Raw genomic sequence first — 16,739 nt, 5'->3', positions numbered from 1 at the left:
TGAAGCTGCCTCTACTATGCAGTCAATGGAGACAACTACTGTATGTTGCTGGCCACACAGTTCCTGGTTTGCCTTCTAATCAAGGACAGGGGCCTGTATCTAGATTTCCTGAAGAACCGCTAAGAGGAGGAACCTCAATGTAGCGGGCAGTATTAAATTCTAGGGTGTCTTGCCTCATATTAGCATCTAATTTTAAATGATCACCTGGCTCCAGCACCATCTATACCCATTTCTCAGCTCTTTCCTTTATCAATGACTTGTACTTTTCTCTCTCTTCCTCTCCCCTCTCCTCCCTGCCTCCCCCTGCCCCACTCCCCGTGTGTGTGTGTGTCTCACACATACCACAACCACCACCACTCACCTCCTGGGCTAAATCTCATTTCATAAATTTTCACTGATGCCAAAAAACTCTCTTTTATATGCTCTGAATAGAAATAATACTCATTTCTGATATGAACCAGGTACACAGAATTCTAAGAATGAGTAACTGTATATTTATGTCTGCTATGAATACATAAGCTAACTAATGTGGGGATTATTATTTTTCTATCTTAACTTTTTTCCTCACTTCTATCCAGAATAAATAATTGGGATGACTAAAATTAGAAATCAGTGATTAGGTTTTTATCTTTAATTGCTAAGTCTCATTTTTACTGAGCTAGTAAGTCACAAGCTGGTTAAAATTCAATTTCAGTTCTCCTTACCCTGAGGAAATTAGAAATATAGTTGGTTTCCAGTTCATACCCAATTACCTTTATTTCCAAAACTCACAACTATTTTTTATTACAACAGTAGAACAGTTAATCAGAAAATATTCATAGAACTATACTTCTCAAAGTGTGGGGACCACACACAGCAGAATCACCAGAGGGACATGTTAGACACAGGCTGTGGGTTTGCTAGCAATCTCTGAAAGTGAGACATTCTTTGGTGGGGCGTCATTTTGTTTAACAAGGTTTCTGGCTGAGTCTTCCTTTTCTTCCTGGAGTCTCCCTTCTGACACAGACTGCACAGTGCTAGGTAAGAACCCAGCGCACGGGAGGTTATGCTGTTATCACATCCTGTACTCCCGCCCTGTGCCCGGCATTATCTCACCACCAGTCCTGTTCTAAAGCACCAACTGTTGCTCCCAGCTAGCACTCCCCTTTTCTCTGTCTTAACTTTTGGCCCCTTCCTAGCCTCTGGTACCTTCTGAGATTGTCTAGATTTTATTGTTCTCAAGAGAGAGAACTAATACCAGAAGAAGCAACCATAATGGTAAATGTCTCAAAAATAAAGCCCCTCAGTGCACCCACTGGAATGGAAACAGAGTCAGGCTTATTTTAAGAACTGCTCTCTCCCAGTGGTCCCCAACCTTTTTGGCACCAGGGACCAGTTTTGTGGAAGACGATTTTTCCATGGACCAGAGATGGGATAATCCAAGCGCATTACATTTATTATGCACTTTCTTTTTTAAATATAAATTTATTTTAATTGGAGGCTAGTTACAATATTGTATTGGTTTTGCCATACATTGACATGAATCCACCATGGGTATACACATGTTCCCCATCCTGAACCCCCCTCCCTCCTCCCTCCCCATCCCATCCCTCTGGGTCATCCCAGTGCACCAGCTCCGAGCAGCCTGTATCATGCATCGAACCTGGACTGGCGATTTGTTTCACATATGATAATATACATGTTTCAATGCCATTCTCCCAAATCATCCCACCCTCACCCTCTCCCACAGAGTCCAAAAGACTGTTCTATACATCTGTGTCTCTTTTGCTGTCTCGCATACAGGGTTATCGTTACCATCTTTCTAAATTCCATATATATGTGTTATTATACTGTATTGGTGTTTTTCTTTCTGGCTTACTTTATTTCTAATCTAATGCCACCACTGATCTGACAGGAGGTACCAGTCCACGGCCCAGAGGTTGGGGACCCCTGCTCTATCCCTTCCATTTACTTTTCGTATCAAAAAAAAGTTCTCCCACCTTCACAGACAGCTGCCACTGCCCTTGGCTTGTAACGGTGACAGCCTCTGGTCAGGGGTCTTATTACTACAGGCTCAGCTGCCAGGGGATGGGTCTGAGGTCAGTCTCACATGCCTCTACTATCAAACACATATGGTTTTCCTTATGGTGCTGTGGCCACTCATAGCCTTTTTCACTAATTTAACAAAATCCTTCAGTAGTACTTATGAAGAATTAACAATATTCCACACTGTGCTAGTGTCTCAATCCCTAGACAAAGGAAGTATAAATGTGTCCTGGGTATCTAAGTTTTGTAGAAATCAGACCTCCTGATGAATGAGGACATTACCATATTTTAATTTTTGTTTCCGTTTCTACCCATGAAGAGGTTAATTATGAGTCTGATCTCTTCAAATGTGAGAACTTCCTTGATAACTCTTTGATAGTTCTTTTCAGATTTTTCATAAGCTTAACAGAGAAAGGATTGTGCTTGTCTATTTTTAATAATTTTATAATTTAAGTGTCTTTATCAAATAGAACTTGACCAAAGGAGCTAAATGCAGTCAAAACTAGTCTAATACAAGTAAACAGAATTCAAGAAATGGAAACTTTAAAGAAACACAGTGAGCAAAATGTAGGTACCTTACAGAACTAGGCCTTCACATTAATGGCCCCACTTCCTCCCTCCCTGTCTTCTCTTTTCACCTCTTTTAAAGCAGTACCTAGGTCTAAGGGCAGCTCTCTCTTCCCGACTCCCTCAGTTGGCAGCTGGGCCCTGTGAGGACACTACAGGGCCAGGCAGCGAAATCTCTGACGCCTCTGTTCTGAAGCAGACTTTAAATCCTACAGATTGTGTTTTTAACAGGTTTTCTTGTTCAGCGTTTACGCTTGGTGAGATGGCAAGATGCTGAGCACAGCTAGTCTACCCAGGTTCTATTTCCTACCTTAATGGAGAAACTGCCATTCTGATAACTATAATGGCAAGAGAAAAGGATTAGTCATATTGTTTCTTGCTTAGGAAAGGACTGACTGATTAACTTTTTCCCAAATAGCAGGGGCTCCCTCCAGTAACTACACTACTTCAGTTTTTCTGTTTTTCTTTTTGTGAAGAAAATTCTAAACCCCTCTCCAGTTCTTCTGATCAATAGTAGGTAGGCGCAAAACAAAATCTGCATTTTATCATTTCTAGGCAACATAACAAGATCAGACACTTGTATTCTCTGAAAGCAAATGCTTTCTTTTAGGCCCAAGAGGGAGGAGATACATGTATACTGATGGCTGATTCACACTGTTGCACAGCAGAAACCAACACAACATTGTAAAGCAATTACCCTCCAATTAAAAATAAATAATTAAAAAAAGAAAATGCTTTCTTTAAAAAAAAAAAGAATCATATTCTCCTAAACAGCTGAAAATCCAGAGCTACAAGAATATAAAATCTGGGCATATAGATGACAACAGGACTTTTACAAAGCCATACAAAGTGGCTTTTACAAAGCAGCTTTATTATGCCATTTAGTATTTATCATAAATGCAGTATCATACAATAATGATATAATACTTACCAATTACAAGTAAACCATTTCACACTAACTTACCAATGGCCTTTGTATAATGCCTTGCACCAAGCAAAAGTTCTGGAGCCCGATACCAGAAAGTCACAACTACAGGATCCAAGTCTGCTAGTGGCTTTAGAGGAGAATTGAATAATCTGGCAAAGCCCATGTCAGCTAAAAAATAAAATCAATTAATAAGAACTCAGTGTGGCACGCTATTATAACCATGATGACAATAGCCACTAACCTTACAAAGCAATCCTTTCCAACCCGTGGTCTGTACCAGCACCAGGTCTCCCCTTCTGAGGGAGATACTGTTATTGTGCCTATTTGACTGATGAAGAGACTAAGGATTTAGAGATACTCTGCCTTGTCCAAACTCACAGAATTAGTAAGTAGAGAGTCAGAATAAAAATCCAGGTCTGGTTCCAGATTCCTGGCTTTCAGAGACAGAATAATATTTATGTATGTTTTTAAAATAAAGTCTAAAAGTTTTCATGATTATGACTTCTATATGCCTATATATCTAAAATCTTGAGTCTATCTTAGTTCAACCTGTGCTGGAGTTGGCTTTTATGGACTCAGGAGAGCCGTTTTAAGTATCTTCCCAACACAGTGTTCAGTAATGTCATGTTTGTGGCTTGAAATTGGCTATGGTGGGAGTATTTACATCACAAAAAACAGTGCATGCTATAAACTGGGGTGACTTTTTTTCCCCCAGAGAGCCAGCTGTTGTATAGTTACCAGAACATCACATACATGTGTTCAAGAACATATATAGAATACGTAAAAGAATTTGTTACAACTCAGCATTTAACAAAGCTCTATATCAAACCTAACTAATTTAAATATTAGAGGTCTACAAAAGTAGTAAAAAGATTATTACTACTGATATAATAATGTACTGGTTACTATCTAATTTTCTTAAGATTTCCTAAAGAATATATATCTATAAAGCATTTCAGAGCTTACAAATGATTTTCATATACATCATTTATCGCTTCATTTAATCCTTATAAGAATGCTGGTTTAATAAGTATTCTCCCCCTACCCCCACTTCTGTGATGAAGAATCTAAGGCCCAAAGCAGTTCCATGACTTGCCCAAAGTCACAGGGATAGGAAGTAAAAATGCCACTACTCAAGCAAAAACCATGTTATAATTTAGCAGCTATGTTCTTAACCATGGATCTGATATACAACAAATTATACATACGATAATTGCACGTCACAAAGGTAAAAAAAATCACAAATATAAGCCTCTATAATTTGAAGTAGGTAATACATACAGTATATTCTGATTGTATAATGGTCCCTCATGTATCATACAGTGCACAAGTAGTACATTAAAGTTGCAACTATAGAGTATCATTTAATCTAGAACCAATAGGCTATGATATGCATTAAACTTTTAATTTACAGTGATTTTATTTCTTTAGAGTTTGACTAATTTACAGAACTTTCTGAGAATGCTTTGGAGAACATAGGTCTTAAAAAATAAAGCTATCCAAGGATGCCTGTGCTGATGCCTACACTTTTTAAACCAAAATTCCCTATAGCAAACAAAAATAGTCAAAACCAGTCTACCAATATTACACCTACCTCAAAGCACTGCTTTATATATTGAATAGATGTTGACTGTTGTTGATGGCAAAGTAATATGGAATACTCTTCCCTCCATTGAAAAGCTCCTATTTTTAAGTAAAGGCTAAAGCCAATATTTCTCCCGTTATACTCTACCTTCTTAGCTTTATGTAAGCCACATCAATTCACTGAAAAATGAAATCAAGCCCAGAGAAACAATACTCTTTAAAATAATTCCCATCTATTGTATGAACTTCAAAGGAGTTTCAAACCATTTTTCAAATGATTAGTAATTTAGACTAAATGTAACTAGCCTAAATGTTACTAACACCTATTTTCCTAAAGCTGGATATGAGATAAATTATTCAGTTCAACAGAGGTAGTAAAATTGTGGTGTGGGTGCTGATTAGTATCAACAGAAAAGCAGCAGAAGGCAACGTCTACATTCAAGAAGCTTACATAAAGGTGAGATGACTTTTCATTCATAGAGTAGATAAAAAGGGTAAGTACTGTAAGACTAAAAGGAAAGTTGCTACTGGTTTCTATTAGACTCAAAGAGTCTTATTGCAGCAAGAGATTGTGTCTCCATGGTTTTATCTGGAACAATGTCTGATAAACATTTGCAGAAGTGGACTATATGGAAAGTGGAACGCGAGCTGGCTTCTGAAGGAGGAACCACTGTGAACAGTAAAGAAGGCAACGAGCATTTTAGGAAAGGCCCGCGGGTCCTGGTGCTGGGAGCGGAAGCCTCTGGTACAGGGAGGGCACGATGTGTTTTCAGTCAACTATGCTTTTTCTTTCAATCAAAAGAGAGCTATATTAAAGTGCTAAGCATAGATGTCAAAGCATTACTGTTTGAAAAAATAAGGTGCTAGTAAAACAAAATAGAAAATCAATTTAATCAACTAGGTTAACTGTAACTGTCCACCAGACCTTTAATACTAATTGTTGTTTACTTTTAACCCTGACTTTCTCTCTAATCTTGGGTAGAATTATAATCCTAAATTCTTAACAATAAGGCAACTAACTGGCCTGGCTAGAATGCAGAATTCATGTTGAATAGCAGAGCTACTTGGGATACTAAGGAGAAGACTGGGATAAATATGATGACAGCATTGGAGAGTATAAGATGAGGATGATGAATTTGGTTTGGAATTAATGGAATATAGGTTGCCACCAAGACATCCAAATAGAGAGTTAGAGTGAGAGAACAGAATTTGAGATCCAGATCTTAAAATCATTTTCATAAAACCCAAAATTTTAAGGCCATAACTTATCAATTACCTAAAGAAGTAACTGTAGAGGAAGGCCATGTCTCGAGCCAGTGCCTAGGGTGTCTTGAAACAGAAGGTTAGTAGGAATAAGAGATAAGAATGAATAAAATGCAGAAGTCACAGCAAAAGTAATAGAAAAACAGAATTATGTGATGTCACAGAGACCAAAATAAAGACACTCACACCACCAGACTAGCTAGAAGAACAAATGACAAGGCAGTAAAAAGGAAAACGGAGACTAAACACAGGCTACTGACGTGGTAAGATAAAGACCAGAGGTAGCCTTGTAGATAGCAGTTTCAATAGAGGAACAGAATTGATGTCAGGAAAAAAAAAATAATAACATAATAACAGATTAGGGTACGTGAAACTAATATGTAAATGATTTTAGAAGTAGAGGAACAAGGGGAAAAAATTGAACAAATGGTAAAGAAAACAAAATGGATATGAGAAAATTTATGTTAAAATTGGATTATGAGTGTTTAAAGGTGAAGAGGAGAAACTTGAGAAGGAAAGAACGGAAAAACTGTAATTAGAAGGACTAAAGTATAGCAGGAAGGTATTTAGAAGCTAGAAGGGCATGGGATAGGACTGAGGAGAAACAGACTGCTTCTGAGGCTGCTTCAAAGGCAGAGCTGTGCTGACAAAAGGTGGTCAGTCAGGTCATACCAGATAGCTTTGCTATCACTAGGCAGCAATGTTTTGTGAAAGAGACCCCAGACTTGGAATTCAAGTCCTTCCTTTGAAAGGCCGAGTAAGCTGCCCCCTCTGTAAATCCAGCTTTACTTATCTGCAGTACCTACCAGAGGGTGGCTGTGTAAAACAAATGAGATGGCATACCGAAGTGTCCATTTTAGTGTCCCCCACAGGAGGACCATCCTTTACTTCCCGAGTGACCAGCAAAAACTTGGTACTCGATAAAAGTGTGAGGGTGAAACAGAAACCAGTGAGGAAGGGTAGAAAGGGGATGAGAGGGAAAGAAAGCAGACACTCGGTTCTTAACATCAACAGAATTTTTTTATGATTCAATCTCAAACTCAGAGTAGAGGTTAAAGAAAGAAAAGTTGGTTTAGAACAGCTTCTTCAGGAATTGGGCTAGTGAATTAACGGAAGAAGCAGAAGACCAGGCAGCAGGGCGTGCTTGGTTGGGGCAGGACAGAATGAATTTGCAGCAGGCAAAATTGCAGCACAATTCTGGATCATTTCTAGCACAATAAATTCTAATAGCAAAGAAAGCAGCTTGATAAAATTTACTCTAAAATCTTTCTTAAAAGCACTGAACACTGAATAAATGTAAGTTCTATTATAAAAAAATTTAGAATAAAGCATTTCTCAGCTTATTTTCTCCCCAAATATGTCACAAGTATAAATGATACCAGTTTCTTTTAGAACTTTCAAGGTTGCAGAGAAATTTTTAGTACAGAAACAAGACTTCTGCCAGTGCCTTAATCTAAGACTGGCAAGTGAGAGTCTATACACATATATATTCATTTGGAAAAGATATGTTGGTACCTGGCACAAGACATGCAGCAGGGAGAGGGGAGGGCAGGGAGGTGTCTGGGAGGATCTGTGTGTATAAATCAGGGTCAGGGTGGGAAGGATGGACTCCGGGAAACAACATTTGGTAAAGCTGAGACAAAAGTAAGATTCACGGGATTATGTTTAGAGTGACTGTAATAGTAGCATTACAGTAATAGTAGCAGAAACACATGCTTGGAGTATTGGATGGGAATGAATTTTTGCTTGCCTCAGCTTAGAATTATAGAACCTTATTTTGGGAATAAATCTGAGGGATTTTATAAACTACCTACATTTCCCAACATCTTGTCTATGAATATTATGAGGAATTAATTTTAAAATTCCTTAAATAAGAGTATTAAAAAGGGAAACCATCTTTGCAGTCACTTTAGTTTCTTAATAAGGTATTTTAGAAATAATTACCTACCTATTTTGACTCTCCCCCTCTCAGGACCTTCTCCCATTACTAGGATATTTGCTGGTTTCTAGAAATAAAAATAGAGCATTCAAATTACTATATTCTTTTGACATGCTCTAAAATGGAAAAAAGTTCTTATAATATGAAAATGTCACTTTTGGATTTTCATCAAAACTATAATTGAATAGCAAGTACCCTCTACATTAAGCATTTGACATACTTGAAGTTAGCACTAACTTTCCAAAAACATCCTTGCTGTAGAAACATCTTATTTTCAAAATTGTATCATACAAATAATCACAAAGGAATTAAAGCTATCATTTCTATTTACCCCTCAGAAGTAATGACTAGTAATAATTTTTAAACCTTTACAAATTATAAGCTGTTCTATTACTGCCCACAACAAAGGGCTTTTGTGGTTGAAAATTTTTATATAAATTCCCAGCCACAATAGATAATTACCTTCATTTAAATGAGTCAAGTGGAATATTTCTTGCTAAATAGTTCTAAACTACTGTAGGAAAACATGGTCAACATTCAACAGACTCCATTAAAATTCACATACCTTATAGTTCATGCAAAAGTGAAATTCCAAGTATAATCTCAAGAAGAAAGAAAATAAAAGTCAAGGCTAATACAGAGGCATATAAAGAAAAGGGTAGGCTGAAAATGTATCCGCCATCTTTTAAGACTTTTTTAAAAGTCATTCTTATTTGTAGACATTTGAGTAACATTTTAAAGGAGAAATTAACAGGATTTTGTGACTAGTTGAAGGCAGAGAGGCTTTTGGGCAAGTAAGCGTCCTCTGTAAATTCTCTGAAGAGAAAATTTATGATTCATTTATCCAATCAATGAATATATTTTTAGTATCTTCCAGGACAGTGAACCATGCTAAGAACTAAAGGGAAAAATAAAAGCACATGAAACCAAATTCCTAACTTCCAGATGTTCACTATATAAATAGAAATATCAGAAGCTTTGTGTAATACTAGAAGCTAATGCTAATTATGAATTATAAAGAAGACTGAGGTCTTGGGTTAGAGGTTAAACTAGATTACTTTTAAGATCTCTTCCAATCTGCTGGAAGTCTCAATGAAAACAATAAGCACTAAAAATAAAAATGAACAGGGAGGAAATGATTAGTTTCCATTGTTAAGGGAAATGTTTACTAAAGGTGGGGGGCAGGGGTGATGTCCATTGTCCAGATCCTAAAAAATGAGCAGGAGATAGCACAGTAGAGCACATGAAAGGTAATGATACAAGCTTGGGAGAAAGTAAGAAGTCTGACGAGAGAAAGCAGAGGACAAATGTCGTAGGCAGCAGAATGAACCTAGACCCTGCATTGTCTTAAACGCCAGGTGAAGTAATCTGATCTTTATATTACAGGTGGCGAGATTACACGAAGTATGAGTGAAAGTCGATTAGTCATGTCCGACTCTTTGTGACCCTATGGACTATACAGCCCATGGGATTCTCCAGGCCAGAGTCCTGGAGTGGGTAGCCTTTTCCTTCTCCAGGGGATCTTCCCAACCCAGGGACTGAACCAGGGTCTCCTGCATTGCAGACGGATTCTTTACCAGCTGAGCCACCAAGGAAGCACAGGAAAGGGGGAGGTGTCAGAACTGGGTATGGGTCATAAGGGCTCCACCCAAGGACTGCTCAGCGGAAATGAAGACGGAGTTATGGAGCTGAGGATCATTTTAAAGGAGAAATTAACAGGACTTACTGACTAGTTGAAGGCAGAAGACAAAGGGTGATAAAGATTTCACCAAGGTTTTGAGGTCATGTGACTGGAAGAATGGTGTCTTTGTGATAGGAAATTTATGAGAGGTACTGATTTGGGAGGGGGAACAAGAAAGAGAAGATGACACATGGAGTTGTGTCAGAGGCCTGGTCGCACTAGTCAGGACAGTGGAAATAGGAAGATTCAGATTTGAAGTTTATTGTCACTGGAGTGTGATAATTGAAGACATGAGACATGATTAGTTAGCAGAAAGAGAAAAACAGCATAAGACAAAAACCAAACCTTCAAAATAAGTCTGACAACTATTTATCAAAGCTCCATTATGTATAAAACACTATATTGCAGACTTTCGGGAAACAAAGAAAAATAAAACATGAAGCATTATCTTCAAAGAGCTTAATAGCTAGTAGGGAAAGAGAGATAACTTTTTAGAGTACAGGGCAGATTACAGAAAGTACCAAAACAGCAAAAGAAATTGCTGGGATTAGATGATTCTTCTCAGTGAATATCAGGGTAGTCTTTAGGAAGGAAATGACTTTAGATGAATTTAAGAATGACTAAGATTTTGATAAGCATAAACAAAAGAATGACTTTCAGGCTCAGAGAACCCAAAAGTTAAGAGCACAGTCACAAAGAAAACCCACAGACATAGCATGCTGAAGAGCCTATAAGTGGTATGATGTGACTAGAGCATAGAAAGCTCAGTGAAGAAATAAATGTCACATTAGAGAAACTACAATTTATTCTATAGGCTGAGCCGAGACAAGACACTGAGATAATCAGATCAATATTTAGGAAAAAAAAAATTCTGGTAGTATTATGAAGGATGAACTGGAAAAGACAGATGGACCACGAAGTAAAGACAGAAGCCAGTCGGAAGCGGACTACAACTGGGGAAAAGTTAACTTGTGACAACAGTCATGGGGGAACATATAAGAGCATTTCAAGGTAAAAGCTCAAGATTTGGCATTGCTTTTTTTGCACCACTTTCTCTACCCTCCATAGTCATTCGTTCAACAAATACCGACTGAGCATCTAGCAGTAATTTAGATCCTAGAGATATTATACTACACAAAACCAGGCAAAATCCTTAACCTCATGAGCTTATATTCCAGTGGGGAAAAAAGGATAATAACAAATATACAGTACATCAGTATTGATCAGTTCCGTGGAAAAATAATAAGGAGAATATAAGAGATTTCTGCATCTAGTTTTATGGCTGACTTCTGTCCATGGAATTCTCCAGCAAGAATACTAGAGTGGGTTGCCATTCCCTTCTCCAGAGGATCTTCCCAACCCAGGGATCAAACCTGGGTCTCCCACATTGCAGGTAGATTCTTTACCAACTGAGCTGCCAGGGAAGCCCACTCTTAATAATGCTCTTGTCTTAAAAGCTATTTTATATAACACTACTGTAGTTGATTCTTTTAGCAGTTTGTGTGCTATATCTTTTAATAGCCTTTTACTTTCAGCTTTTTTTGAAATCAACATAAGTCCAGTACTATAAAACAATAGTTAAAGACATACGCATTAGAAAGGCAGAAACAAAACTACTGTTATTTTCAGGTCATATAATTATCTACATAGAAAGCCCAAAGTATTTACAGACAAATTATTAGCAATAGTAAAAAAGTTTAACAGGAGATATGGCTACTTGAACAGTATGAACAAGTCAACTGTACTTCTATATGTCATGAAAAAAAAGGTAGGAGATACAGTTTTTCAAAAGCAGCATTTCTATAGCAAAAACAAAACAAAAACCTGTAAGATGCCTAGGAATAAATATATCAAATGATTTATACGATTTTTATATAGAACACCTTGAAACCTTATCTTAAATGACATTAAGAAGTTCTAAATAAATTAAGAGCTCATGTTTATACATAAGAAGACTCAATATAGTAAAGACATCAATTCTCCCCATACTTATCTATATATTCAATACAATTTCCATCAAAATTCCATCAGAGTTTCCTTGTGGGACTTGAAAGCCTGATTTTAAAATGTATGTGGAAGAGCAAACAGCTAAGAATAGCCAAGAGATTCACAAGGTATTAGAAGGAGGGGATGAAGAGAAGAATCTGGCTCATGATTTATTTTAAAGCTATCGTAATTAAAACATTATGGGACTGGTACAGAGATAGATAAGACTGATCAATGGGAGAGAATGGAGAACTGAGAGAATAAGAACCTCAGATCAGTGGCGAATGGAAGAATTAATCAATAAACAGTGCTGGCATAGCAAGTTATCCAAATGGGGAAAAAGTAAGTAAAACAAATCCTCACCTCATACCATATATACAGTAATTTCAGGAGGATTAAGAAATTAAATGTGAAAAACAAAACTTTAAAACTGAAGGAAGTAAAAACCTGGAGTATATCTTTCTGACCCTAAAGTAGGGAAGAATATCTTAAACAAGATACAAAGAATAACCATAAAAGGAAGGACTGATAAACTTGGCAATTAAAGCAACTTCCAATCACCAAAGATCAGGAAAATAAAAAGACAAACAGGCAGAACTATTTGCAACATGGATCAGCCACAAAGGTTTAGTATCCAGAATAAAGAACTTCTACAAATCAAGATGAAAAACAACATAAGGGAAAAATGGACAACATGTCTGCACAGGAATTTTAAAAAAGAAGAAAACAGTTTAACCACTAAGCATATGAAAAGATGCCACACTGTATCAATAATGGGGGAAATGCAAATGAAAATCCTATTGAGACACCATTTTATTATACCTAGCAGACTGGTTAACAATTAAGAACAGTTGAGTAGGAAATAGGTCAGGGGAAATTCCAGTATACTGCTGGTGGGAGAATAAACTGGTACAACTTCTTTGGAAAACAATTTGGCATCATCTTGCAAAACTGAACAATTGCATACCCTTCAACTGAGTAATTCCCTTTTTAGATACACTAAAGAATATCCATAGTGCATTTTGTAATCCTCAAAAAAGAAAAAAAAAATCTGGACACAACCCAAATTTCTAGCTAATAGGAAAATGGAGAAATTAAATGTGATAGAGTCACACAATGAATTTTAAAAATAGCAGTGAAAATCACTGAATTACAAATAAAGGTAAAAAATGTTCAGATCTTGGAAGCACTATGTTGAAGGGAAAAAAGCACATTTCAGAAGACTATATATAGCAGGATGCCATTTTCATAAAACTTAAAACCAAGCAAAGCTAAAAAATAGCTTAAAAATGTACTGTCTAGGCATATATACAAATGTGATAAACCTATTACTTTTGAAGGGGTGTATGATAGGTTCAAAATTCAGGATGTTTTGTTACTTCTTGGGAGGAAGCGGGACAGGATAAGGGGGAAAAGATAAAACAGAAACAAGCTATTGGTAATGTTCCAGTTACTGGGTTAAGTGATAGGCTCTCGACTGTTTCACCATGTAATAAGATACATACAAATCTGTCGAATATTCTTTTTGTGTTTATCACACACTAAGATAATACAGACAAAAAGTAAAGGAATAGGGATAAGGTACTGATGACAGTGGGTTAGAAGGGTGTTATTTTTAACATTACTTAAGCATTCTTTCGGAGAAGGCAATGGCACCCCACTCCAGCACTCTTGCCTGGAAAATCCCATGGATGGAGGAGCCTGGAAGGCTGCAGTCCATGGGGTCGCTGAGGGTCGGACACGACTGAGCGACTTCACTTTCACTTTTCACTTTCATGCATTGGAGAAGGAAATGGCAACCCACTCCAGTGTTCTGGGGTGGAGAACACCAGGGATGGGGAGAATCCCAGGGATGGGAGAGCCTGGTGGGCTGCTGTCTATGGGGTCACGCAGAGTCGGACACGACTGAAGTGACTTAGCAAGCATTCTTTTAAATTACTTAGACAATACTTCCATGAGAAGGTCATATTTGGGATAAGACCTGACAGAAGTGCAGTAATAAGGGAAGAGCAGTTCAATGCCTGAAGACGGGTGAACTGCAGACACACCAGGGAGGACAGTGGGTACTGGGCAGAATAGAGTGATACGGCACTGATGATTCTAAACAGAAGGAAGCCCGAGGGAGGGCTGGGCTGCTCTTTCCAATGGTTCTGCTTTGGAACAAGTCATTTCGGTACCAGAACTGGATAGGTTCTTGACCACGTCTGGCCTGTGCTCTGAAAGTTATGAGGGCTGCAGTAAGATTACCAGTAGGCCAAGGTCATGGTTGTTTGGAGCAGTCAGGAAAAACACTGGTGAGCTGGCAGGCTGGCTAACTGGAGAAAAAGCAAAAGGGTCAATGTGGTTGGAGTCCATGTGAGAAGAGCAGCAGAGAAGGGGTAAGGCAAAGGTTAGAGGGAGCTGCCCATCACAATGTGGGGACGTGGAAAGACTAGGTTTTACATAACTAGAATAAGCATCATTTTGTTATCTGTCTTATCCATAATTTTTACAAATTGCATGATTTATTATGTGTGTGTGTAAAGAGCAATATTGCATAGGAACCTGGAATGTTAGGTCCATGAATCAAGGCAAATTGGAACTGGTCAAACAGGAGATGGCAAGAGTGATGTCGACATTTTAGGAATCAGCGAACTAAAAACTGGAATGGATGAATTTAACTCAGATGCCCATTATATCTACTACTGTGGGCAAGAATCCCTTAGAAGAAATGAAGTAGCCATCATAGTCAACAAGAGTCCAAAGCAAAGTACTTGGCTGCAGTCTCGAAAACGACAGAATGATCTCTGTTCATTTCCAAGGCAAACCATTCGATATCACAGTAATCCGAGTCTATGCCCCGACCAGTAACGCAGAAGAAGCTGAAGTTGAACAGTTCTATTAAGACCTACAAGACCTAGAACACCAAAAAAAGATGTCTAGGGGACTGGAATGCAAAAGTAGGAAGTCAAGAAACATCTGGAGTAACAGGCAAATTTGGCCTTGGAATACAGAATGAAGCAGGGCAAAGGCTAATAAGAGTTTTGCCAAGAGAACGGGTCATAGCAAACACTCTCTTCCAACAACATAAGAGAAGACTCCTCACATGGACATCACCAGATGGTCAATACCGAAATCAGACTGATTACATTCTTTGCAGCCAAAGATGGAGAAGCTCTATAGTCAGCAAAAACAAGATTTGGAGCTGACTGTGGCTCAGATCATGAACTCCTTATTGCTAAATTCAGACTTAAATAGTCAAAACTGTGGTTTTTCCAATAGTCATGTATGGATGTGAGAGTCAGACTATAAAGCAAGCTGAGTGCCAAAGAATTGATGCTTTTGAACTGTGGTGTTGGAGGACTCTTAAAGAGTCATTTGGACTGCAAGGAGATACAACCAGTCCATCCTAAAGGAAATCAGTCCTAAATATTCATTTGAAGGACTGATGCTGAAACTAACGCCAATACTTTGGCCATATGATGTGAAGAGTTGAATCATTTGAAAAGACCCTAATGCTGGGAAGGATTGAAGGTGGGAGGAGAGGGACAACAGAGGATGAGATGGTGGATGGCATCACCGACTCAATGGACATGAGTCTGAGTAAACTCCAGGAGTTGGCGATGGACAGAGAGGCCTGGCATGCTGCAGTCTATGGGGTTGTAAAGAGTCAGACATGACTGAACAACTGAACTGAACTGAAGAAAGTAGGGAAAACCACTAGACCAAGTATGACCTAAATCAAATCCCTTAAAATTATACAGTGTAAGTAAGAAATAGATTCCAGGGATTAGATCTGATAGACAGAGTGCCTGAAGAACTATGGATGGAGGTTCGTGACACTGTACAGGAGACAGGGATCAAGACCATCCCCAAGAAAAAGAAATGCAAAAAAGCAAAATGGCTGTCTGAGGAGGCCTTACAAATAGCTGTGAAAAGAAGAGAAGCAAAAAGCAAAGGAGAAAAAGAAAGATGTACCCATCTGAAATGCAGAGTTCCAAAGAACAGCAAGGAGAGATAAGAAAGCATTCCTCAGAGATCAGTACAAAGAAATAGAGGAAAACAACAGAGAGCTCTTCAAGAAAATTAGAGATACCAAGGGAACATTTCATGCAGAGATGGGCACAATAAAGGACAGAAATGGTATGGATCTAACAGAAGCAGAAGATATTAAGAAGAGGTAGCAAGAATACACAGAAGAACTATACAAAAAAGATCTTCATGACCCAGATAATCTCGATGGTGTGATCACTAACCTAGAGCCAGACATCCCAGAACGCAAAGTCAAGTGGGCCTTAGAAGCATCACTATGAACAAAGCTAGTGGAGGTGATGGAATTCCAGTTGAGCTATTCCAAATCCTGAAAGATGATGCTGTGAAAGTGCTGCACTCAACATGCCAGCAAATTTGGAAAACTCATGGCCACAGGACTGGTCAGTTTTCATTCCAATCCCAAAGAAAGGCAATGCCAAAATAAAGGCTCAAACCACCACACAATCTCACTCATCTCAAACACTAATAGAGTAATGCTCAAAATTCTCCAAGCTAGGCTTCAACAGTATGTGAACCGTGAGCTTCCAGATGTTCAAGCTGGTTTTAGAAAAGGCAGAGGAACCAGAGATCAAATTGCCAACATCCACTGGATCATAGAAAAAGCAAGAGCGTTCCAGAAAAACATCTACTTCTGCTTTATTATGCCAAAGCCCTTGACTGTGTGATCACAATAAACTGTGGATAATTCTGAAAGAGACGGGTATACCAGACCCCCTGACCTGCCTCCTGAGAAA

The 16,739-nt window shown here is 38.3% G+C and overlaps 1 protein-coding gene across 2 annotated transcripts in view; it reads right to left on the bottom strand.

The window, feature by feature from the left end:
• The window catches only part of CDK19 (cyclin dependent kinase 19), a 169,768-nt gene that overhangs the window by 16,919 nt on the left and 136,110 nt on the right, over nucleotides 1-16,739 (bottom strand). For both annotated transcript variants that reach the window (NM_001205707.1, XM_005210778.5), the window contains 2 exons: nucleotides 8,316-8,373; nucleotides 3,557-3,688 (listed from right to left, as the gene is read on the bottom strand). In NM_001205707.1, coding sequence (NP_001192636.1) covers nucleotides 3,557-3,688; nucleotides 8,316-8,373 — 190 coding nt within the window. The remainder of the gene's footprint in view (nucleotides 1-3,556; nucleotides 3,689-8,315; nucleotides 8,374-16,739) is intronic.

This window comes from Bos taurus, chromosome 9 (genome assembly GCF_002263795.3).
Source record: "Bos taurus isolate L1 Dominette 01449 registration number 42190680 breed Hereford chromosome 9, ARS-UCD2.0, whole genome shotgun sequence".
NCBI lineage: Eukaryota > Metazoa > Chordata > Mammalia > Artiodactyla > Bovidae > Bos > Bos taurus.
Note: the sequence above shows the minus strand (reverse complement) of the source record. Positions and strands in the feature narration are given on the sequence as shown.